Below are 26,223 nucleotides of genomic sequence, written 5' to 3'. Positions count from 1 at the left end.
TCAATCCCCTCAACTCCGGTATCAGCCTAGTAAACCTCCTCTGCACTCCCTCCAGGGCCAAAATATCCTTGCGCAGGTGCGGCGCCCAAAACTGCACACAGTACACCAGCTGCGGCCTCACCAATGCCCTATACAGCTGCAGCAAGACCTCCCTACTTTTATATTCAATCCCCCTCGCTATGAAGGCCAGCATCCCATTCGCCTTCCTGACCACCTGCTGCACCTGCAAGCTGGGTTTTTGCGACTCATGCACAAGGACCCCGAGGTCCCTCTGCACCGTCGCCTGCTGCAGTTTTTCGCCACGTTGCAGGGGTCAGCAAATTACGAGGGCTCCTCTAGGATTGGCATCCAATTTGGAACAGGGAAAAGGAGGAGCAATCAGATGCCTCCTTGAGGATGGAGTATTTAAAAGGATACCAACAGCACTCCGTGGCAGAGCTGTATTCTGTGCAGCAAAGTTACGGAAGCAAAATAAAGAGGAAGATGGATGAAAGAAGGAGAATGGCAGCCGCATGCTTTATGGATGTTCACTTGAGGTGACATTGGAAGTCTTGAGGCCACAAAGATGCTTCTGTTTTCAGAGAATGGCGGGAGGAGGCCAGTCAGCATCACAAAGCAGGCTCGGCAGGAAGTCTTGGAAGAGTGAGGGGTGAGGAGGATTTGGATCCAGTGAGTGACTTCTTGAGGTCTGGCAAAGTGAATGATAGGCAAGTGTTGCAGAGTCATCACTCCTGTGCCACATTAGCCACACACACATTTTAAATGTCTCTCTTTGCAACCACACAAGAATGGGTGCTCACACTGCATCTTAGCTCTATATCTTAATTGATAGCAATGGAACACTCCCTCAGTTTGCTGTCTTAACACGCCCCATGCCACCATGAGTCTTAAATATCATGCTAAGTAACAACTGAATTCATAAGAGTCATCATAGAATCCCTGCAGTGCAGAAGGAGGCCATTTGGCCCATCAAATCTCACTGATCACAATCCCACCTAGGCCTTATTCCCATAACACCACATATTTGCCCTACTAATCCCCTGACACTAGGGTCAATTTGGCATGGTTAATCAACCTTACCGGCACATCTCTGGACTGTGGGAGGAAACTGGAGCACCTGGAGGAAACCCATGCAGACACTGGGAGAATGTGCAAACTCCACAAAGACTGTCCTGACTATCTTTTCATGTTGCTGGAGAAGAGGGGGTGGAAAAGCATCCTTGGTCATACAGTATGGAGGATTATGCCCTGAAAATTGCAGGGTGGCACTTTGCATATGAACATAAATTATTAGCTTGAATGGATTGTATTTGAGAGGAATTGTCTGAACTGCTTGACATTTGATTGAGTAACCCAGTGACGAGGGGTCAAGTGTCTTTCCTCTTATCCCTCTTTGTGTATGACTGTGACACTTTTTTTTGCCAATTCTGTGAGTATTTAACTGCTTACATGTTATGACCACAAAAGATGTGATCAGACTTTCTTGGTCTTTTTCAAAAAATGGATAGGTTTTATTGTAAACTTTCTTTCTCACATGCATACATCACACTTTTGAATTTCATGCATGTACAAATAGACTACAGAGTGGGGGAGAATAGAATAAGTAATTTGGTGTCCAGTAAAATTAATAGAGTAGACAGGTTGGTGACTGAGCTAACTTGAACCTGAACTTGGTAGTTCTGCTGCTTTCACTCAACCGTTTCTGGTTCTTTTGGCACTCTTGTGATTTGAAGCTGTATTTGGGAATTTTGGTTCTTGTGGAGACAGCAACACGAGATTTTGTTCTTTCTAAAAACTCTGCCTGCAGTACCTGGACTGTCAAAATCAGTGCACAAGGTTCAATGTGCACATTGGATAGGGAAATAGAGCGGCAGGATCCACTCAGTCTTGTTCTTTCAGTTTCTCAGTTGATTGGCTTTATGCAAAAACTATTAACGTCAACATGAACTCGTGCCCAGTGATCCAAGTATGGGCATAGCTAGTGAATTCCCTGATTAGATTATGGCTGGGAATTCCTTTCTCAGTCAAGATCCCATTGATATGGTGATCGTATCTAATGGTTTATCTCTATCCAGGTGATTGTCTGGATGCTTGGCTAGTAGAATGGGAATTGGCCCCATTCATCCTTTCACCAGGATCTTTTTCCTGCTGCAGCTTCGCAGAAAGGTTGTCTTCATTTTAATAGTTCTGGAATGCAGGAGGTACAGTGATGCAAATGTTCAGCCATCCTTCACTGTGATCCCAAGTCAATGGATTATGGCTTCAATCTTTTTTAAAACAAAATAATTAGTGCTTTCTAGCCAGTAAATTAAAAAATATTTGATATAAAGCATGGTTTCATGACACTTCTGTAACACGAGGAGTGAAATGCTGTGGTGTAAACATTTATTACATGGTTGTTTTTTAAAAAAATACATTCATACTTAAAAACTCACTCTTGCCTACATCACACACTAGCTACATTCTGCACAGCTTGGAACTGGCTCCTCATAATCTACAGTTTTCAGCATGATCCTCTGCTGGATTAAAGCATCAGCTATCACACTGCTTTTCCCTGTAACATGGTTGCAAAAGCAGACTTCATTAAAATAGTTTTGCATTGAGTTTTGAATTTCTCCATAAATGTTAAGGGCTGTGATCTCTATAAACTAAGGGATCTTTATATCAATTTCAGACATATGGTGCCAGAAACAGCCCTAGCATTTCCTCCTTATGATGCCTGTTCAGTTTGTTTTAGGAAGTACTGAACTGGTCCCTCTGCCCAGATCCATTGTCTTGAAGCGGGATGGCACTTACCCCATCACGAGTATCAGTTACCACTTTAAAGGGTTGGTGAATGTCCTGAGTTTCCAGTCCAGTGGTTAATATGGCATTCAGTCTTTTGAAAATTGTTTGGCACCTCCTTGATCACACTGCTTTACTTCTGTAACAAGCCTCTCAGGAGGGTGCCTAGAGTGCAGAGGTACGAAACAAAGTTGTGGTAGGACTTGTACATTCCCCAGAATGGCATTTTTTTCCATTAGTCAAGGGGACAGAAATCCTGGGCAATCCTGCATCTGGGCAACATCTGCCCTTGACTCAGAACATGCCCTATAGGTAGTTTACGTGACCTTCAGGGAACTTGTTCTTTGCAGTATATATTTGGTATTTGCTCCTCTGTGGATACAGTCTACCAGGTTAGGAATCGGGTAGGAGACATCTCTGGTCACCGAATTAACCCTTCTATAAGCAATGAGGAGCCTTGTTGAATCATTGAAGTTAGGTGCAAGCGCAAGCGGGGAACTCTAGCTGCTCTGGCTCGGCGCAATCAAATTGTGTTCCAGCATGTATTGAATTTCTTCCTAAACCTGAGCCAGTTTCTCGGAACCTAGATGATGGAAATATTGCTTGATACAAGGGTTCTTTCATATGTCTTCTTCATTTCAGGATCCCAGCCAGTAATTTCTCATTTTATATAAAGTGTGGTTTCATTGCAATGAATTAATCTGTTTGATTCCTCTTTCATGAGGTTATTGCTGCACTTAAGATCTGTGATGTGCCATGGACAAGTGACATCTAATTTGATTACTTATCATGTTTTTTATCTACAGTGAATGTGTCAGTAGTGCTATTTGTATTCCACTAGCAAGCCAGAAAAGGTAAGTGTTTTTACTCCAGGACCCTTGTATAGCTATGCAAGTTTGATCAAATGAATGAAATGTTAACTGAATAATACAAATATTTTGCAGTAGATTTATTTTTGATTTTTTTTTTAATACATGAACAATATTTGTTGTTTTTTTTAGAAAATTTGGCAGGTTAAGATTGTTTGTTTAGGAAATGAATGTAGAAGAATGTGTGTGTGTGTGTGTGTGTGTGTGTGTGTGTGTGTGTGTGTGTGTGTGTGTGTGTGTGTTATACATCCAGTAATTTCATCTTTGGCTTATTAGCTAGTCTGAATCTTAGCTGGAAAGATCTCCCCAGATTTCTTCAAGCCAATGAATGACCTTAATTTAAAGCAGTCTGTGCACAGTATGTGTAAAGATGACAAATTAAAATAATTAATGATCCTTTTCAAAAATGCTGTTTTTAATTAGAATAAACCAAAGCATTGAAGTACCCCAATAGCTTATTAAATTGTTGCCATTTAAACAAAGTAGTAGCTGATGTAACATTTGCTATCCAGAATCTTATTATCAATTTAATTCATAAGCATCACTGACAGTCACTTAAAACCTTTTAAAAATGTCACTTGTCTATTAACATTTTAGTTTTACCAGAAATGATCTACATTATGAATCCAGTATTTGGTTGGTTTCAATTGTTGAATCTTATTTTTATTATTTTATAGTTGGATTTTTGCTGTAATCTAACAAAGAGGACTGTCTATTGAAAGGATGTGGATTAATGCTGGCTTCCCTGATGATTCAGCAGCTAAACAAGATTTTTTGGCTTTAGTTTAAGCAATCTTGACCTGATCTAGCTGTTACTGGCAAGGCCACCTTTTTTGTTCTTTAAGGGACCTGGGCATTGTTAGCAAGGTCAGCATTTGTTGCCATCCCTAATTATTCTTGAGAAGATGGGAGTGGAGTAGTCCAACTGATGCAGGTACACTCACAGCGCTGCTGGTTAGGCATTCCAGGATTTTAATTGAGCAACAGAGTGAAGGAATGGCATATCTTTCCAAGTCAGGATGATATGTAGCATGGAGGGGGATTTGTTGTTCCTTGCATCTGCTGCCCTTGCTCTTCTAGGTGGTCAAGGTTGCAGGTTTGAAAGATGCTATGGGAGGAGCAGTTGCTGTAATACATCTTGTTAGTGGTACACATTGTTGCCACTGTGCATCAATGGTGGGGGTAATTAATGCTTAAGTTAGTGGATGGGGTGCAGAGCAAGCAAGCTGCTTTGTCCTGGATGGTGTTGAACCTTTTTGAGTGATGTTAGAGCTGTGCTCATCCAGACACAGGAGCGTTCATTCCTTCGCACTTCTGATTTGTGCCTTATAGATGGTGGACAGACTTTGGGGAGTCAGGAGGTGAGTTACTGGACTCAGAATTTCCCTCTGCAACTGACCGACACTTCTGGCCATATAATTTATGTGGTAGGTCCAGTTCAGTTTCTGGTCATTGATAACCCCCAGGTTATGGGAAAACTCAGTGATGTCATTGAATGTCTTGGGGAGTTGGTCAGATTCTTGTGTTGGAGATGGCCATTGCCTGGTACTTGTATGGTGTAAAGTTTCTTTCATCTCTTGAATTCTCTTCCTGAAAAGGCAGTGGAAGCAGGGTCCTTGAATATTTTTAAGGCAGAGGTGCATAGATTCTTGGAAAGCAAAAGGGTGATAGGTTATTCGGAGTAGGTGGAATGCAGATTTGAGATTACTCTCTGATCAGCTGTGATCTTATTAAATGGTGGAGCCGGCTTAAGGCACTGAATGGTCTACTCCTGGTCCTTGTTCGGTTGCCACTTAATAACCAAAGCCTGAATGTTGTCCAGGTCCTTTCAAATGCGGCACAGACAACATCGTTATCAGAGGAGTTGCAAACAGCACTGAAGATTCAGCGATCTGAACTGAACTCAGCAAACATCCCCACTTCTGACCTTTATGGTGGAAGGAAGGTCACTGATGAAGCATTGATGGTTCAGCCTAGCATACTAGCCTGCAGAACTCCTGCAGCAGTGTCCTGGGAACCAGTCGTTTTTCTTTGAGTGAGATATGACTCCAAGCAGTGGGGAGTTTTGCCCCTGATTCCTATTGACTTCAATTTAGCTGGGACTCCTTGATGCCGCACTTGGTCAAATGCTGTCTTGGTGTCACCTGCCTTTGTAAGTTCAGCTGGTTGTCCAGGTTTGGACCAAGTCTATAATAAGACTAGGAGCAGAGTGACCCTAGTGGAATCCAAATTGATCATGCTATCATGTTGCATTTATTCAGCAATGTCTTGCTCCCTGATGCTCAATGATACCTCTATCATCTCGCTGGTGATCATGAGGAGATTAATGGGGTGGTGATTGGCCAGGTTAAGTTTCTCCTGCTTTTTATGGATAGTTCATATCTGAACAATTTTCCACATTGTCAGTAGATGCTAGTGTTGTAGTAGCACTGGAACAGCTTATTTTGAAGCACAGCCAGTTCCTGAGCATAAACTTTAAGTACATTGTCAGGATGTTGGCAGCATCTGTAGCCTTTACGGTATTCAGTGCTTTCAGACGTTCTTGATTTGTAGAGTGAATCGAGTTGGCTGAAGATTGGTATTTATGATTCTGGGAGCTGCTGGAGGACCTCTTTCCTAGTTACTCCGAAAAATGATGAGATTTCCTGAACTGCAGCAGCTCTTGCGATGGTGGTGAAGAGGAAATTTGGAGATATTAGCCTAGCAACAATGAAGAAATGGCAGTAATTTTCAAGTCAGGATGGTGTGTAACTTGACCATAATGATGCTTGTACAACATTGATGGGATTGACCTACTTGAAAAAGGTTATGGGGAGGAAGAAAGGTCACAGTCTAAAGTTACTGAACTCAATGATGAGCCCTGAGGGGTGTAATGTGCCTGATTGGAAGACGAGATGCTCTTACTCCAGTTGGTCTTCACTGGATTCATCAGTTCAGTGGGCCAAGGATGGACATGTTGCGTATCATTTTAACTCAGCAAACAGGAAAGTTGATATCATGCTCACAGACTGAGCGAAGGTATTCTGTAAAGTGGTCATCAGTGTAGAGGAGATTTCACTGGTCCCAATGCATACAAATTAAAGGAGGTATAAGGTAACGCTGCTTAAACTGAAAGGAGCATTTGGGGCCATGAATGGGAGGTGGTAAAGGGATGGGTGCTGCATCTTCTGTGATTGCAAGGGAAAGTCTGTAAGAAGGGGACTGGGAGTTGGACATGATGGAGCAGTGGATCGGGGTGTCACAGAGCGAGGAGTCCCTGTGGAATGCTGATGGGTAGGGGGGGTGGTGACGAGGGGAATGAAGGCAAGATGTGTTTCATGGTAACATCATGCAGGAGTTGGCTGAAATGGCCTTATCCTTTGAATAAGGAGGCTGGTAGGGTGGAATACTTCCCGATGATGGTAAACTGATGAGTCAATGGTTAATTAGTTTATCCCTTTGTACCCTCCTGAAACAGAGGGTATAATGTTCTGAAGTCCTCTGACACAACTTCTACACAGGAGGATGTTTGTGTTTCTTCCCTTCCCTCAGATTTCTAGGAAAAGCGTGTAGTTGTGCCTGACCGTTTAGATTTAGGTCGCTTTTATATAACAATTATTGAAGAAGCAAAATCACCAAAGCCACAGCAGTTTCACAAATGTACCCTAGAATTTTGTGTTAATGGTTTGTTTGTTTCAGTACAATTTAACTGTTGAAAGATGCTGAACTAAATAACTTTTGTTCTGATTGACAGAAGCTCCACAGGACGACCAGACTGGACATGTATAATTATAGGTTTTACCTCTGGATATGTACGGTTTTACACCGAGGTAATTAATTCAGATTTTTATTTAGGTTGGGGGAATTCAAATGTAAATACAAAAGTGAAATACTGCACATGCTGGAAATCTAATAAAAACAGCAAAATGCTTGAAATGTTCAGGTTGAGCAGCAACTGTGGAGAAAGAAACAAAGTTAACAAATAGTGCAGAAGGAGGCCATTTGACTCATTGAGTCTTCAATGGCCGCAACCCATTCAGCCACTGTCCCTGTAGCCTCATGTATTTACCCTGCAAGTCCCCCTGACACTAAGTGGCAATCAACCTGACCTGCACATCTTCAGACTGTGGGAGAAAACAGGAGCACCCACAGGAAACCCATGCAGACATGAGGAAAATGTGTAAACTCCATGCAGACAGTGACCCAAGCCGGGAATTGAACCCAGGCCCCTGGTGCTGTGAGGCAGCAGTGCTAACCACTGTGCCACCATGCTGTCAACAACCTTTTATCAGAACTGGAAAAAATTAGAGATGCAACATGTTTTAAGCAAGTACAAATGCAAGGAAAGAGCATGGGGAGATTGTAACATCTGCCCTGTTTTTATTTCGGATGACAGTTGGTGATTACTCTGCTTTTCCCATTTATACCCCTCTTGACCCATCTTTCATTACTTTACTTGGCCCATTGACATCTCCTTTTGCTATTTAATTGCTTCTGCCTTCCACCCAATCATAGACTTTCCAGATTTCCTGACTTGCTTTAAATCTATTGCATCTCTGACATTTGACGATAGGCACTGACTTGAAATGTTAACTCTTTCTCTCATACGGTGCTGCCTGACTGCTGAATGTTCTTTTTTGTAATCACTTTATGATGTTCTGTGGCTGGTATCCCAGTTCATATTGGCTCCAAGTGGAGCATAAATGTCAATATAGATTGGTTTAGTGGAATGGTCTGTTTTTATGCCTTATATTCCATGTAATTCTATGCAGGTTGACTGAGATTTCCTTAAAAATAACTTGCATTTTTCAAGCACCCTTACGTGCAAACTGTCTTCCTCCATATGCTGACTAAAGTATTAGCATGGAGTTTTATTAGTATTAGAGATGTTTAACCAGAGTAGTTAATTTTGAAATTCCATAGTCAGGGGCACAGACAGGTGTGTCTGTGGCTGCGAATGAGACTCTAGGATCGTGTGTCAGCAAGTGTGAGATTATCCACTTTGGCAGAAATAATAGTAGGAGTGATTACTATTTAAAGGGCGAAAAGCTGCAGCATGCTACGGTGCAGAGGGACCTGGGGCTCCTTGTGCATAAGTTGCAAAAACCCAGTCTGCAGGTGCAGCAGGTGATCAAGAAGGCAAATGGGATGCTGGCCTTTATAGCGAGGGGGATAGAATATAAAAGCAGGGAGGTCTTGCTGCAACTGTATAGGGCACTGGTGAGGCCGCAGCTGGAGTACTGTGTGCAGTTTTGGTCGCCGCACTTGCGCCAGGATATTTTGGCTTTGGAGGGAGTGCAGAGGAGGTTCACTAGGCTGATACTGGAGATGAGGGGGTTAGACTATGAAGAGAGACTAAATAAACTGGGTCTGGACTCATTGGAGTTTAGAAGGATGAGGGGGGATCTTTTAGAGACGTATAAGATAACGAAAGGGTTGGATAGGGTAGAGGTAGAGAGATTCTTCCCGCTCAGAAAGGACAGCAGGACAAGAGGTCACAGTCTCAAGATAAGGGGGGAGCAGTTTAGAACGGAGTTGAGGAGGAACTTCTTCACTCACAGGGTGATGAATCTCTGGAATTCTCTGCCCGTTGAAGTGGTGGAGGCTACCTCGCTAAATATATAGGTTTTTGACAGACAAGGGAATTAAGGGTTATGGGGAGAAAGCGGGAAAGTGGAACTGAGCCACTTCAGATCAGCCATGATCTTATTGAATGGCGGGGCAGGCTCGAGGGGCTAGATGGCCTACTCCTGCTCCTATTTCTTATGTTCTTATGTGTGTTGCCTCCCTGGTGCTAGGGCCCTACATGTCTCTGAGCCGATATAGAGCATCCTGAAACGGGAAGGTATCGGACAGATGTCATTGTCCACATTGGCACCAATGACATAGGCAGGAAGAGGTCAAGTGAAACAACTCGGAGTTGGGTAGGGAGTTAAAAAGCAGGACCTGTAGCGTAGTAACCTCAGGATCACTCCCCATTCCACATGCTAGTGAGGCTTGGAACAGGGAGGTAGTACATTTGAACATGTAGCTAAAGAGCTGGTATAGGAAGGAGGACATTGGATATATGGATCCCTGGGATATCTTCTGGGGAAAATGGGACCTGTGCAAGAAGGACGGGTTTCACCTGAACTGGTCGGGCACCAATATCCTGGGTTGGAGAATTGCTTGTGCTGTTCAGGAAGGTTGACACTATGGCAGAAGGGTGGGAGCCAGAACAGCATGCCAGTAAGTGTCGGGACTGGGGAAGAAAGTGAGACTGAGACAGACATAGTGCAGAGGGATGTCTTGGTGCTTGGCAGGACTGGAGATCTGGATTGCGTTTGCTTCCATGCAAGAAGTACAACATGTAAGACAGATGAACTGAGAGCCTGAATTACTGCATGGAATTATGATGTTATTGCAATTATGGAGACATGGTTAAAGGAAGGACAGGACCAGCAGCTTAACATTTTGGGATATCGTTGTTTTAGATGAGCAGAAGGGGAAACAAAAGGGATGGAGGAGATGCTTTGATGATTTGGAAGCACACCATTGCTGTGTTAAGGGAGGACACACGGGAAAGATCTTGTAGTGAGGCATTATGGGTGTAGCTCAAGAATAGGAAGGGTGAAGTTACAATGTTGGGAGCGTATTATAGACCTCCCAACAGCCCGCAAGAGACAGGAGTCAGATACTGAAAAGTTGTGGAAGTTAAAGTTATGACTGTAACTTTCTCCAGTAGAGCCAGGGCCTTGGATGGAGAGCAGTTGGTTAGATGTGGGCTTTTTGATGCAGTATGTTTTTTTTATTTGGTTTATTATTGTCACATGTATTAACATACAGTGAAAAGTATTGTTTCTTGCGCTATATACGGACAAAGCATACCATTCATAGAGAAGGAAGTAAGAGTGCAGAATGTAGTGTTACAGTCTAGGGTGTAGAGAAAGATCAACTTAATGCAAGGTAAGTCCATTCAAAAACCTGACAGCAGGGAAGAAGTTGTCCTTAGGTTGCTTGGTATGTGACCTCAGATTTTTGTATCTCTTTCCCAACAGAAGAAGGTGGAAGAGAGAATGTTGGAGGTGTGTGGGGTCCTTAATTATGCTGGCTGCTTTGCTGAGGCAATGGGAAGTGTAGACAGAGTCAATGGATGGGAGGTTGGTTTGCGTGATGGATTGGGCTACATTCATGACCTTTTGTAGTTCCTTGCAGTCTTGGGACCATACCAAGCTGTGGTACAACCAGAAAGAATGCTTTCTATGGTTGACAATCCAACCAGGGACAGGGCTATATTAGGCTTGTATTGGGGAACAAGCCAGACCAGCTGATTGATGTTTCTGTGGGGTTGCATTTTTGGCTTAAGTACCATAATTCCATACAATATTGGGGAGTCATGGATGAGGACAAGAATGGCCCTCAGGTGAGGGTGATTTAATTGGGCAAGGCCTAATTACATCCAAATTAAACAGGAACTGAGGAATGTCGATTGGAGTGGCTTTTGCGGGCAAATCTATATTTGGCATGGGGGAGACTTTCAAAACCAGTTGATTGAAGCGCAAGACAGTCAAGTCCCCACAAAAATGAAGGATAAAAATGGCAGGACTTGGGAAGCATGGATGATGAAAGAAATTGTAAACTTAGTCAAAAGGAACAGGGAAGCATACATTGGGTCTAGGCATCTAAAAACTGACGAAACCCTTGACGTACAGTGAAAGTAGGAATGCGGAATTGCGAGGGCTAAAAGGGGCCATGAAATCTCTTTAGCAAACAGGGTCAAGGAGAATCCCAAGGCTTTTTATGCATACATTGGGACCAAGAAGGTAATAAGACAAGGTGTAGGCCCATTCGGGGACAATAGAGGAAAGTTATGCTTGGCACCATAGGAAATGGGTGAGATCCTTAATGAGTACTTTGTATCACTATTCACCAGGGAGAAGGACATGGTGGATGTTGAGGTCAGGGACAGTGTGAGAATGCTCTAGAGAATGTCAATATATCGAAGGAGGAAGTGTTGGGTATCCTAAATTGCATTAAGATAGACGAGTCCCCAGGGACTGATGGGACCTGTCCTAGGTAACTGCGGGAGGCAAGGGGAGAAATAACTATCTTCACATCCTCTTTGACCATAGGCGAAGTTCCAGACGACTGGAGAATAGGCAGTGTTGTTCCCTTGCTTAAAAAAGGAAGTAGAGATAATCAAGGAAATTATAGGCTGGTGAGCCTGATGTCAGTAGTGGGAAAGCTTTTGGAGAGGATATATGCACATTTGGAAGCAAATGGACTGGTTAGTGACAGCATGTTTTTATATGGGGAAGGAGTTGAGGGGGTTGAGCTATGAGGAGAGGCTGAATAAACTGGGCTTGTACTCGTTAGAATTTAGAAGAATGAGAGGAGATCTCATTGAGATGTATAAGATGATGAATGGGATGGATAGGATAGAGGTGGAAAGACTCTTCCCGCTCAAAAAAGACAATAGGACTAGGGGGCACAGCCTCAAGATAAAAGGGGGGCGGTTTAGAACGGAGTTGAGGAGGAACTTCTTCACTCAAAGGGTGGTGAATCTCTGGAATTCTCTGCCCGTTGAAGTGGTGGAGGCTGCCTCGCTAAATATTTTTAAGATGCGGGTTGATGGGTTTTTGATAGGAGAGGGGATTAAGGGTTATGGGGAGAGGGCGGGAAAGTGGAACTGAGCAGCGACAGATCAGCAATGATCTTATTGAATGGCGGGGCAGGCTCGAAGGGCTGGATGGCCTACTCCTGCTCCTATTTCTTATGTTCTTATGTTCTTATAAGGTCATGTCTCACAAACTTGATTGAGTTTTTTTGAAATGCCAAAGATAATCGATGAGGGAAGGGCTGTGGATGTAGTTTATATGGACTTAAGTAAGGCATTTGACAAGGTCTCACATGGCAGACTGGTACAAAAACTAAAATCACACTGGATTCGGGGTGAGCTGGCTAGATGGAATCAGAACTCAATTGGTTATAGAATAGAGAGAGTAGCAGTGGGAAGGATGTTTTTCAGAATGGAGATTTGTTGCTATTAGTGTTCTGCAGGGATCAGTGCTGGGACTTCTTTTGTTTGTAGTATATATAAATGATCTGGAGGAAAATGGATTGGGTGTGTGAATGACATGAAGGTTAGTGGAGTTGCTGATAATGCCGGGGATTGTCAGGATACAACAGGATTATAGATAGATAGATTTGAGACTTGGGTACAGAAATGGCAGCTGGAATTTAATCCAGACAAATGTGCCGTGATGTCCTCGAAACGCCCAGAGATGGGTAGGTTAGGTTGATTGACCTGCTAAATTGACCCTAGTGTCAGGGGATTAACAGGGTAAATATGTGGGGTTATGGGAATAGGGTCTGGGTGGAGTTGTGGTCAGTGCAGTCCCAATGGGCCGAATGGCCATCTTCTGCACTGTAAAGTATTTTGGAGGATCAAATTTAGGTGTGAATTATAGTATAAATGGCAGAACCCTTAGAATATTAACATACACAGAGGGATCTGGGTGTGCAAGTCCACAGTTCCCTAAAAGTGGTAACACAGATGGCCAAGGTAATTAAGAAGGCATACGGCATGCTTGCCTTCATCAGCTGGGGCATTGAGTACAAGAGTTGGGAAATCATCTTGCAGCCAAATAAAACCTTGGTTAGGCTGCATAGCGTGCAGTTCTGGTCACCACACTACCAAAAGGACATGGAAGCTGTGGAGAGAATGCAAAGGAGACTAACCAAGATGTTTTTGATTTGATTTGTTATTGTCACATGTATTAGTATACAGTGAAAAGTATTGTTTCTTGCATGTTATACAGACAAAGCATACCATACATAAGGAAGTAAAGGAGAGAGTACATTCATAGCTAGGCCGTAGAGAAAGACCAACTTCATGCAAGGTAGTTCCATTCAAAAGTCAGATGACAGCAGGGAAGAAGCTGTTGCCTGGTCTCGAGGGTGTTGAGTATGAGGAGAGGTTCAGTAAGCTAGGTTTGTTTTCACTGGAAAAATGGAGGCTGAGGGCAGACCTGAGAGATCTACAAAATTGAGAGGCATAAACAGGGTGGATAGTCAAAGGCTTTTTCCTAGAGTGGAAGTGTCAATTACAAGGGGGCAGAGGTTCAAGGTGAGAGGGGGAAAGTTTAAGGGAGAAGTGCAGGGGAAGTTTTGCACACACAGTGGTGGATGCCTGGAACACGCTGTCAGAGGAGGTGTTGGAAGCAGACACATTAGCAACATTTAAAAGGCACCTGGATGGGTACATGAATAGGGAGGGAATAGAGGTATATGGACTGAATAAGGACAAAGTTTTTTTTTTAGTTAGGGCATCATGATCAGCACAGGCTTGGAGGGATAAAGGGCCTGTTCCTGTGCTGTACTTTTCTTTGTTCTTTGAAAATGTTGGGAACACTGAGTTTAAGGACTTGTGCTTGGAACATAATGAAATGTCATTTTGATGTCAAGGGACACCACATTATCGGGTTGTCATCTCACTCTTTTGTCACTCTCCTTAAACCTGCGTTCACTCCTTTTGCCAATGGGAACAATTTCTTTCTTTCAACTCTTGTCTCTAGAACTCTTATGATTATAAACACCTCATGATAAAAGACTACCCTGAAGAGAAGAAAGCAACAAGTGCTTGTGGAAATATTTATGCCAGTTGAAGGATGTTCTGAGCAAGAAATCTTGGTTTGGTTACCAATAAGTTTGCAATTTTTAAATAAACTATGCAGTTCGGAGATTGAAAGCAAAATTATCACCTTTTGCAGATGATATCAAATCAGGAAGATTAACTGAAGGACTTAGCTTAGAAATTGCAGTGAGAAAAATATATGTGGACAGAACAATAACAGATGAAATTTGTTTGGTAAACAAATGTGAATGCTACATCTGGAAATGAAACATGATCGAGTCTACACCAACCACAATCCCACCCAGGCCCTACCCCCATTACCCCATGCATTTACCCTAGCTAGTCCCCTGACACGAAGGGGCAATTTAGAATAGCTAATTTGCTGAACTTGCTCATCTTTGAACTGAGGGAGGAAACTGGAGCCCCCAGAGAAAACCCACGCAGACACAAGGAAAATGTGCAAACTCCACACAGACAGTGACCCAAGCCAGGAATTGAACCTGCGTCCCTGGTGCTGAGGTAGCAGTGCTAACCACTGTGCCACCATGCTGCTCAATGGCATGCATATTGCATGGATGTGAATGAAACTGAAAGTGACCCAAATGTTTATGATCTCTGTTAAATGTGTTCACCAATACTATATAGTCCCGAAAATGGAACGCGAGTCAAAGGGAGGTAGGAACTAATATCTGTGCACTGGCAACCCCATACCTTGAACAACATGCCTATTTCCAGTCACCGAGAAATAAGAGACTGCCAAATGTTAAAGAATGTGCAGAGACAAACTGCAAAGCTGTGACCAGTGCTAGTTGTGTTGAGTTAGTAGGGAAGATTGGGTAGACTTGGCTTTTCAGCTTGAAGGTATCTGAAGGATAATTTTCTAGAGAAAATATTGATCCAGAATATTACTTTGGAAGTAAATTGTTGGGTAGAACTAGAAGATGCAAGACCATATTAGTAAAGTATATTTTTTTGGACTGATGTTAAGAATTTTTTATGGAGCAATGTATGTCTGAGTGGTGTGTGATTTAGAGGTATTATGCTCCAAGCTTTGAGAAATCAGGAGGTTAGCCACTGCTGCAAAAGATCAAGCTTCTGACAGGCTTTTAGCCACATTGTATATAGTATGTATATTCCGCCAGAATATTTTTCAAAATGAGGGGGTTGTAGGGTGAGGTGGGTGCAGCTCGGTCAGCATTTGACATTTTTGTTATCGAGGAGGGAATATTAAAATTTTGTTGGAGATGGTGTTTGCCTGGCACTTAATCAGCGATGTATGTTACTTGCCACTTGGCAGCCAAAGCCTGGATGTTGTTCAGTTTTTGTTGTGTGCAGGCACGGACCACTTCATTATCTGAGGAATTGCAAATTCTTGCCCTAGAGTTTTTTTTTGCACAGCATAGCAGCAATAACAAATTATTGTGCTGCAGGATTTGTGAAGCATTGCTGTTCCTTCATGTTTAGTCAGTGTTCACAGTTTCAGTAGGAGATTGTCAGTAAATTATTTTGACAGTGGGTATTGGTAGATTTATATTCATTATGGCAGAATGTTGATTAAAGTTGGAGAGATCACCAAATACAAATTTAGTCAGCAGGTCAGGCAACATCTGTGGAAAAAAGCAGAGTTACCATTTCAGGTTGATGACCTTTCATCAAATTCATTGTAATTCATTTCTCATTGACACAAACTTGATCCACACTTGTCCACCTCACTCCCTCTTGAATGGTGCCACACATCCAGATATGGGGAAACCTGCTACCCCACTTTGCAGGATTTGGTTCAAAGTTAAATATTTTTAAGTGGAGAATAATGAATAACAATCCATAGTCTCACCTAGCATGAACCAAAAGTGATTAAAATTGATGGTGCTGTAAAGCTGCTTGTCTGCTTAAGAATGTGGACAGTCACAACTATTGTTTCTTTACATTGTTGTTAGAAGAATCCATTCTTTGTTTTTTGTGTAGAATGGAGTACTCCTTTTGGCACAACTTTTAAATGAAGACCCAGTCCTGCAATTGAAGTGTCGAACGTATGAGATTCCCAGACATCCTGGTGTGACAGAGCAGGTGAGCTTTTGCAAAGCATTTTAGAAACTGATTGGATAAGGTACTCTGTTAACTAGACCTGATTATGTAGTGCATATACAATGCTGCTGAATAGATAATATTATCTTATTTTTATTATCTAAATATTTATTAGATATCTCGTACCCATACTATGGAAACCACCGGTAAAGATATCTGTATAATGTGCTGGGGGATTTATCAAATTACTTGGTTTGTATTTTTACCTTGTGAGATATTTGGAAGTACAGTAAAATTTCTGTTTTCTAGTATTCTGCCAAACAGAATTGTCTCTTGACTGGAATTCTGGGTTTGGGTCTGTTTTTTGACTGGCGATGTCAGTCACATCGGTAGTTATTATTGGTGGCCTGTTCTCGCTCCAGTCTCAACCTCTTCCTGTTCTGCAGCGCAATGTCCCTTCTACATTGCTCTCGAGATCCGTATACTCCTCTACTTCTCACGAGACCTCAACACCTGTGCTGAGCTTTCAGATTGGATGAAAACACACGACTCACCTTGCTTCTTGATTAACAGGAATATTTGATTAATCTGCACCACTGATTCCCAGAGCATGATAACAGCAGATTTTCCTGTATGACTAGATTACACAGAAGTAGTGCAGTTCAACTTAACTGGGTTAGGTTAAGGAGCTTTTTTCCATATTTAATTACAAAATCAAGGGTTATTTTCATGTTTATGTTGCAATATTTGTGAGGTTACAAGGTTGTTATGCCTTGTGGAGTCTGAGTAGTAATTTTAGGATCATATTTTTAAACTGAGTTTGGTGAACTGGTATATTTAGTTGATGTTGTCTTATATATTGGACCATGCAGTCTTTAGTGCAAAACAATGAAACAAAGAAAATTATCCTTGATTAAGAGACACAATTCCCTCTATGAACTGGTCTTATCTTGGTGAAGCAGGGAAAATATAATTTAAAGTAATCCTCTAGCATGTTAATTTTTGTGATGGTAATATTGCTTGCGAGTGATTTGTGCACCCATGTTTTCAGAGTTGTTGAAGACTTTATTGTTGTACAGTTGCGCTTCTAACTTGGCATTCTATGACTATATTCATCTCCTACAACTAAGCTTGGAGGAGAGAGAGGATTGAATTTTCTTATGCTGTCTATCAGCCATATGGAGGTTATAAAAACCAGTTCATCGATAATAAAACACTACAAACATTACATGAGAGAGGACAGCTGCTTTGTATTTCCTGATGGAAAAGTGAGAAAAGATTTTTATTGCCTGATTTTCAAAAGTGCAGGGGATAGTTCTCCCAAAAAAGCTCTAAATGCTGAATTCGCAGGAAAACCAGCGTTAATCAGATTGGTTTTTTCACTGTCAGTTCACACTCTGTGCAATGCCGAGGTCACAATAGTGAATATTATTAAAGGTTTGGGGGCAGGGCCTTTTCAGACCAGAGTCTGACAGTTCTGGGCCTCTGCAAATGCGCAGTGGCCCCAATCTGTCAGCCTGCAGTTTACTGGCTAGCCCGGGACCCTCGCAGTGCTGCCTGCCCCCCAGTGGCCCCATCACAGCCCCCATTAACATTCTTGGGCCAGCCCCGATCTCCAGATCATTCCCCAGTCCACCCTGATCGCTGGTTCCCCGAAAGTGGGGAGCTACTCTAAACTTTGCCAGTGTGAAATTGTACTGGCATGTAGGAGATGTTATTGGGCCTGGAGAATTCAGCCCTAGGCCTGATGATGACATTTAAATTACATTCAAATAAAATGAAAATAACTTACCCGCTGCTCCCGCCGGTTTCCAGCTTGGTCCCAACCACGCTGGATGTCCGGTGCTCGGAGATGTACGCGTGTCGATGGGAGAATCGCCCCACAGTGTCTGCAAGGATATATCCGCTTAGTGTCTGAAAATAACTAGAATAAATCTGACCAGCTTTTTTGCCACCATAAAGATTGACAATCCATAGAATTCTCCTCAACTTGTTGAGGACTCCAACCACACTCAATTTCAAAGTAGCCCATTTGATTGCTAGCTTTTCCACAAACATGCAATCCCTCCACTGTCAACGAACAGTGGTAACTGTGTGTATCAACTAAGATGCATTGCAGGAACTCATGAAGGTTCCTTAAATGGCACTTTCCAAACCCACAATTACTCCCAATGAGAAGGACAGGAGCAGTAGATACCTAGGAATACCACCTCCTGGCAATTCCCCTTCAAGTCACTCACCATCCTGTCCAGAGATACACTGCTGTTCCTTCACTGTCACGGGGTGAAAATCCTGGAATTCCCACCCTAATAGCACTGTGAGTGTACCTACATCTCAGGGACTGCAGTGATTCAAGAAGGCAGCTCATCACCACCTTCTGAAATGTGATAAACGTTAGCCTAACAAGCGATGCCCACATCTTATAAATGAATAAAAAATGTAAAAGAAGCTAAAGTCTTTGAGATAATTTTGCATTATTCCAATGATTTCTTGCTGTATTATGACTGGAATTGGAATTCTCATTTTGTTTTCTAAGCACGAGGAATTGAGTATTCTCTATCCAGCTGCGCTTGTAACAATTGATGGATTCAGTCTCTTTCAGTCTCTGCGTGCCTGTCGAAACCAGGTGGCAAGAGGTAATGTTTTTAAAAATATTATGCTTGGTGTATTAATTATATTTATGGTAAAAAAAATTTAATTACGTTTTGGTTTCTTCATGCCAGCAGCTTTCAAAGTGTATGGGGGAAAGGGCGGGAGGTTTTCTGCTAGTCTGACACTCCCAGATGCCAAAATCCAAACTCCTGAAATCAAGTATGGAAATATTCAGCAGATAAGACAATGTCTGTGGTGAGAAATAGAGCTAATGGATGGAACCTTCTTGACTCACCAGCAGCAGGAAGCTTGCTGGGCAAGGGAGCTTACTTTGGTAGGAGGCAAAAAAAAGTTTCCTGGTAGTGGGATGAATTTTAACAGTTATGGTCTCAGTACTTTAAAGGTGTGTTTAAAAACAGGTTTATCTTCCCAGTGAACAATGTCTGGAAGCTCTTTTGCATATCATGCATGCTCATTAAAAGTATAGCTGCTAGAATTAAATTTTCTCCAAATTAAGTTCCCCATCAGCGAGTAATCAGAACATCACTTTAACGACTGCATATAAATGGTGTGCAACCTGTGAAGCAGATATGATGATGATGATGATGATGATTAATAGTGAATTTTAGCTGTATTATCCTCTTCAGGGAGTGTTCCTAAAAATGTCAGGCTATGCTTGAGACTGGGTGGTGGCAGTGCAATGTACATGGAGGATGACCAAGGAATGGAGGAAGTGTCAGTGGGAAAGGATGGAGCAGAGGCCAGGCAAAGGTGGAAGGGAAAGCCTGGATGCCCTTTAGTTATGGCACCTGGACTTTCAACCCCATCAGGTAATATAAAGGACGTATATTTAATGAGCTGAAAACACAAGATTACATGTGGTCAGTTGTTGCAACCGGTCCTCTGGCCGATGGGTGAGCTCCCGTTGGCCAAAAAGTATCCTGATCGTTTACTCTCTGTCTCTTTGCAGATGTCGCCTGACCTGTTGAGTATTTCCAATATTTTCCATTTTTATTTCAGATTTCCAGTGTCTGCAATATTTTGTTTTTTTTTCTCTGAAATCAAGTGTTAACCTCAAGTCCGGAACAGAAAATTATTTTATTATTAGAATACTGTAGCAAAAAACACTATTAAAACATTTCTAGAGAAATTAAGCTTGTAATTTGTCTAATATTTAAGGTTGAATCTTGGTATCTCGGAATTTAAGTTTGAAAGCCTTTGCTGCATTGGCATCCATGTCTTATGCTGGATATACTGTATTAATAATTCTAAGCAAAGCATTTATTTTAAATAGCAAAAAATAATTTATCTATGCCTAGTTTCTATAAAAGATAAACCTATTGAAGTAATGTTCTGTGTTCTTTTTAAGCTGTTTGGCTCCTGGCAATGCTGGAATATCCATAATTTTAGAAACTATTTTTTTGTTTAGCCTTCAACGGTGAAATCAGTGATGAGATTGGTATTCATTTTTTTAAAATAATGAATGCATCATTCAAATCTAATGTCACATACTTCAAAGTCATAAATCTAAGATTCCTCAATTTAAATGTGATCTAAGAAGCTGCTGACAATTTTTAAAGAAACAAAATTTTTAAAAAACACCATAGTTAAATTTCTGAGCCCCTTTCTTTCTTGTTCACCCTCTGCACCCCCCCCCCCCCCCCCCCCCCAATCCACATTGGTACTACTTTTTTTAATGAAAAACAGAAAAAGAGCAAGTCATGTTGTGGCACTGGGAGGCAGTTTATGTTCATCAATCTTGGTGTCACAAATGTCATGTTCACGCTATTGTAATCTGGAGTGAAGACCTTGTGATTTATAAGGGAGGAAATACATTATTTTTGCCCCAGTAATATTATTTTCACCCAAGTACTTCATTTGTAAGTTTATTTGGCTATTACAGTAGCTCTCTAGTATTTGCAGAGCTCATTTATGAAGTGTCTTGAATTTGGAAAATCACCTGTCATGAAATATGGTATGTCCACTGGACTGTGAAACTGCCAGGAATAGAAATGCTGCAGGCATGAATTATTATAAATAATTTTGTCATGTTCAGAAGAGAAACTTTGTGTGACATGATGCAACAATGCAGCTTCTCTAATCGGAGTGCAAGTTGTCTTCAGATCATTACAATCCATTTACTTTGTCCAGGTGCAATATGTTTTTTTCAGTTTTGCTAATTTTTATTTGTAAAGTTTGATTGGAAATTGTTCTCTAATATGCCACAACTACTGCATAGACTATCCTGATCAGTTGGCATTTGTCAGCATTATTGGTAGGTGAGTGATAAAAATGGAAGTTTGGAGAAGATGCCTTGACTAGGTAGGATAATGAGAGAGGAGCTTATCTTGAGGTTCTGAATGCAATGTTGTGTGCGATTTCATAAACCTGACCAAGGTGACTGTAGTAATTTGACTATCACATGCGGGGATCCTACTATAGGTGTTGTCAAACTCTGGAGTCCTAGTCTGGATGTTTGATTAACCAAGGGGGAGGTTGGTTAGCTCAGTTGGCTGCATAGCTGATTTGTGATGCAGAGTAAGGCTAATAGCGCAAGTTCAATTCCTGTACCGGCTGAGATTATTCACGAAGATCCGTTTTCTCAACCTTGCCCCTTGTCTGAGATGTGGTGATCCATAAAGGGGAGAGCAGTCTGGTCATCTGGGATTATGGTGACATTAAAAAAAAATTTGCTTGATTAACTGGGGACTGTGGTGACTTTTTAAAAAAATCTTTGCTTAATTAACCAGAGGAGTTGTTAATAAAATTATTACCCATCCATCAATACTAAGGAAAGCTGTTTAGTTGTTGTTTTTGTCCTAACAGTAAGTGTCGGTCATGATGGAGATGTAGCAGTTCAAGAAGGCTCACCACCACCTGCCCAAGGACACCTAGAGATGGGAAATAAGTTCTAATCGTGCTGACAGTGTCTATATCCTGAGAGTGTTTTTTAAAATCAGACTTTTTATACAACTCTCATTTCGCTAGAAGTCAAGCTCTAAGTTTGCTCTCCCAAATAACACCATCTCTCTGGAGAATCTCCCACTATAGCTTTTGAGGGATTTGCTATTTTGGGGCTCACTTGTATCATTACATTTGGTAGTAATGCAGAACTGAAAATTAGGGCATCTCCAGCAGGATTTGTTATTGTATAATAATCCTTGTCTGACAAGTAAATTGAGTTATTGTACAAAATAAATAACATTATATTCCTCAAAGCAGCATATTTTACTGTCTTCCTATGTTACTTTTGCAGCTGCAGCTTCAGGTGCTGAAAGCATTCAACCTCCACCACTAACTTACAAGAAATGGGGCCTGCAGGATGTTGATATGATAGTGGACCATGCAAGCATAGGTAATGAAATAATCCATTCTTAGAAAAAGTAACAGCATTTCATAAGGTTTTTGGCATAATAATATTTGCAGACAGCTTGGTTTAATGATTATCAGAAGGAGATGAGGTGCTGGGAAAATTAGCAGTTTTGAATGAGTGCTAAATTCTCTGTTCTCACTGGCGGCAATGGTGGGGTGAACAAAATCGGAGCATTCTGGCCATTTTGTCAAAGGTTTTTATTTTGCACCCAGACAACATTGTACTATATGAGAAGAGAGTGCTGATTGGTTGGCAAGTGTTCTCTCGTAGAGGCATTGTCATGGAGAATGCATCAGTTAATGGTGATTGACAGTTAACTGTCAAACATTGTTTGAAAATTTAAACCAGGCAGTTTGACTGTGGTCAAGACATTGAGGAATGAACCAGCGAATGGCAATCACTTATTTTGTTCAGCTGAAACAGGCGCAATGTGTACGCATGTTGTTTTTTTTCTGTAGGGATCCAAGGCCTCTATATTAATATTTCTCTGTGCTAAAAATGTTGCTGGTAACCATTTTAAGGCCGTCAGTCAGACTCGGAGTATTGGGCGCATTTACGCATACTGGAAGCTACATAGTGGAGCAATGTATGTCCTTATGGTTTCGTGCAGAATGGAACATCTTTCCATGTATTTGTGTCATAACTTTTCTTTCTCTTTTGTGTTAGGAATCATGACTCTTTGTCCATTTGATCAGTTGAAGACTGCCTCTGTTCTAGGTGGATTTAATGCTACTGTAAAAAGCAGTCCACCAGCTATGTCAGAATATGTAACAGTTGGTTCTGGTCCATTTGCTGGTTTCTTCTATGCTTTGGAGGTGTGTGATATTTTTCAGTTTCTCTCAATTCAAGATTGTGATTTTTAGAACACCCATGCATCTAAATAAGTCTCTGTTAACAGCAAATAATGCATTATTTGAATGTGTTTCATGTAATGCATTTTCAATTTAGAATTAAATGATTTACAACAAATAAATTTTCTGCTGGTAACTTTCTAAAGCCAATATTATATAAAAGGACTTTGCCCACTATCTTGATGAAGCATTATCTGTTCATCTATTTGCAGGGTAGTACCCAGCCATTGCTATCGCATGTTGCTTTAGCAGTTGCCAGCAAGCTCACATCAGCTTTATTTAATGCAGCTAGGTAAGAATGCAGTTTTCTTTGTTGATTTTTATTGAATTCAAAGTTATTGAACTGCGCTTGATCATTTTGAAACTACATGCCAAATTGCTTCAGTTATGCTCTATTTTATATGCTTATAATAAGGTTGAATGGGGTTTGGGATTTCAAGTTAAATGGGGATATTTGCTTTTCATGCGCGTCTGGCTTGGATGACCTCTTAGATACCACTTCATGCATGTTCGTGTTCAGACACATTCTTTCACCCTTTTCAGATATGGATTTAAATTAACTTATCTTTGCATTGTACTCTGCTTAGGTTTGCATATTGCAAAATGAATTGCTAGGCTGTAATTCACAGTTTTATCAGCTTCTGGAGAAGATGAGAGTGTGAAAATTTTAATAGCTGCCCTTCCAGTTAATGAATAGAAACTTCCTGAGTTTTACATTGTATTTAGTCCTCATGAGCAATTAATGACAATCTACTGCACACTGGGGACACTTTCTGCTCATGTTGTGCCTAACACAATCTTTCTTCAGTTCTCTTGGATGTTGCCTGTAATAATTGTTGGATTCTGTCTCAGTATTCTTTGCCCTTTATCAAGTCTTGTGTTCCAAAAGTTTATTATGCTCTTATTAGAAAATGGTATTTAACACAAAATTAAAAACACATTTAATGACGGAATCTTGAAGTTCAAGTATAAATTTAAAATGTATTAGAAAAGCTTTAAGTAGAATTGTGTTCATGAAATGTCATTGTTCACACAACTGAATTATAGTAAAACATTTCAGGGCCAGTATTCAGAAATTCTCCCCCAAAGTCAGTGCTCCCTTGGTTAGTCCATCAAATTTTCCATCCTGCCCATGATGATTCCCATCGTGGGTGGGATCAGTAAATCCCAGCCTGCGTTTTTTTTTCAATGCTGTGTCTTGGCTGATGGGAGTGGCTTTTTCTGTTAACTGTGGAGAGGTGATATTTTAAAGAAAATGCCTGTTGGCAGATTTACATTTTGCCTAAACCCTAACAGACTGTGACTATTATGATCCATTTTCTAGTGGATGGCTTGGTTGGAAAAGCAAGCATGACGAAGAGTCGGTGCAGAAACAGAAGCCAAAAGTTGAACCAGCATCCCCTCTTGCTGTAAGGTGGGTAAATGTGTGTTTAACAACAAAAACTGAAGAAATATTAAGGTCGCATACATGTCATCTGTCAAAGATTTTTTTCAGCTGTCTTTGCATTAGCCTTCTGAAGTCCATGTTGTTGCACCATGAAGAAATCTTGATAAAAGTTGCCCAGGATTTCTGCAAGATCGTGTAATTGTAGAATAGGTCAGAAGGAGGTGATTCACTCTTGAGTCTGCACTGGTCCTTTTGAAGAGCAAACCAATTAGTGCTAATCCTTTTCTTGTATATCTGTATTTTTTTTTCATATTTAGCAAATTAATTTTAAAGGTGAATATTGAATCTGTATCCATCATCCTATCAGGCCATGCATTCCAAATCACAATAATTCTTTACATAAAGTTTCTCCTCATGTTACCTCTTGTTCTATTCCCAATCACCTTAAATCTGTCCGCTCTAGTTATCGACTTTTCAATTATGGGGAACAGTTTCCCTTTAGATAAACATTTCATGATTTTAGACACCGATGGAATCCTTTTTTTGGTCTCTGCTGTAAAGGAAACAAATGTCAATTTTTTCATTCTACCCACATAATAGTAATCACTCATCCCTGGAATCATTCTTGTAAATCACTTTTATACTCATTCCAAAACCTCACATCCTTCCTTAAGTGTAGTGCTCAGAATTGGGCACGATAATCCACTTGGGTCAAAGTATTTGGCAGCTAAAAGACAAAATGATTTGTTTTTGGTATAAAGGAGAGAAAATACTGCTTCAAAGTTCATGTCTATACATGTCAGGATTTGGAATTCAAATGTGCTCTGTTTTTGTTAAGATATGAAAAGTAGTGTCAGCTGGCTGCATCAAAATGAATAAGTTGGCTTTACAGAGACTAACAATACTGTGCTGTCTTTAATCAATTGCAAGGTCCTGTATCCACTTTACTTATCATTTATCAATTATTCCATCTGCAAAATACACTTCTAACAATTCAGTGAATACTGAAGAAATATACTCAACTTCAATGAATTTGGAAACTGGAAAGTTAATTCTAGTATTTTTTGGTAAAAATCAAAAAAACTTAAGAAGGAACGTATTATCTGCTGTAGAATTTGAAGCAATATTTCCAGAATTAAGTATCCAACTATCATCTAACTGAGCTACCAGGATCATAAGGAATTCCCTACACCAGTGGTTCTCAACCTTTTATATGTCATGGCACATGTATGCTGCAAAAACAGAATTGAAGCAACCTCTTGTTTTCTATCTTCGTCCTTACAGGGAACTTCATTTTAAACTTCTCCCTGTTCTCTTGCCTGTTTTTTTTTTACCTCCTTATCTCTCTCACTTCTCCCTGCGTTTTTGCATCTTTGAGTTTTCGCAGTTTGTTCAAGAGTGTGGAGCCTTTGGCTTCAGCTCCAAGTCTTAGACCATAGAATCCCTACAGAGCAGAAGGAGGCCATTCAGTCCATAGAGTCTGCACCAACCACAGTCTCACCTAGGCCTTATTCCCATAACCCCACATATTTACCTTGCTAATCGCTCCGACACTAGGATCAATTTAACGTGGCCAAACAACCTAACCCGCACACATGAGAGGAAACCCACGCAGACACGGGAAGAATGTGCAAACTCCACAGACAGTGACCCAAGGCCGGAATTGAACGCTGGTCCCTGGCGCTGTGAGGCATCAGTGCTAACCACAGTGCCACCATGCTTGTTGGTCATGCACATGGCCCTGACCA

General features: G+C 41.2%; 1 protein-coding gene across 1 annotated transcript in view; it reads left to right on the top strand.

The window, feature by feature from the left end:
* rab3gap2 (RAB3 GTPase activating protein subunit 2 (non-catalytic)) overlaps positions 1 to 26,223 on the top strand; it is an 88,036-nt gene that overhangs the window by 18,278 nt on the left and 43,535 nt on the right. The window contains exons 5-12 of the mRNA XM_080200552.1: positions 3,591 to 3,638; positions 7,387 to 7,462; positions 16,213 to 16,314; positions 18,809 to 18,908; positions 22,121 to 22,219; positions 22,904 to 23,052; positions 23,301 to 23,380; positions 24,413 to 24,502. Of these exons, the coding sequence (XP_080056678.1) occupies positions 3,591 to 3,638; positions 7,387 to 7,462; positions 16,213 to 16,314; positions 18,809 to 18,908; positions 22,121 to 22,219; positions 22,904 to 23,052; positions 23,301 to 23,380; positions 24,413 to 24,502 (744 nt within the window). The remainder of the gene's footprint in view (positions 1 to 3,590; positions 3,639 to 7,386; positions 7,463 to 16,212; positions 16,315 to 18,808; positions 18,909 to 22,120; positions 22,220 to 22,903; positions 23,053 to 23,300; positions 23,381 to 24,412; positions 24,503 to 26,223) is intronic.

Source organism: Carcharhinus amblyrhynchos, chromosome 12, assembly GCF_965287045.1.
Source record: "Carcharhinus amblyrhynchos chromosome 12, sCarAmb.v2.hapA, whole genome shotgun sequence".
Classification (NCBI taxonomy): Eukaryota; Metazoa; Chordata; class Chondrichthyes; order Carcharhiniformes; family Carcharhinidae; genus Carcharhinus; species Carcharhinus amblyrhynchos.
Note: the sequence above shows the minus strand (reverse complement) of the source record. Positions and strands in the feature narration are given on the sequence as shown.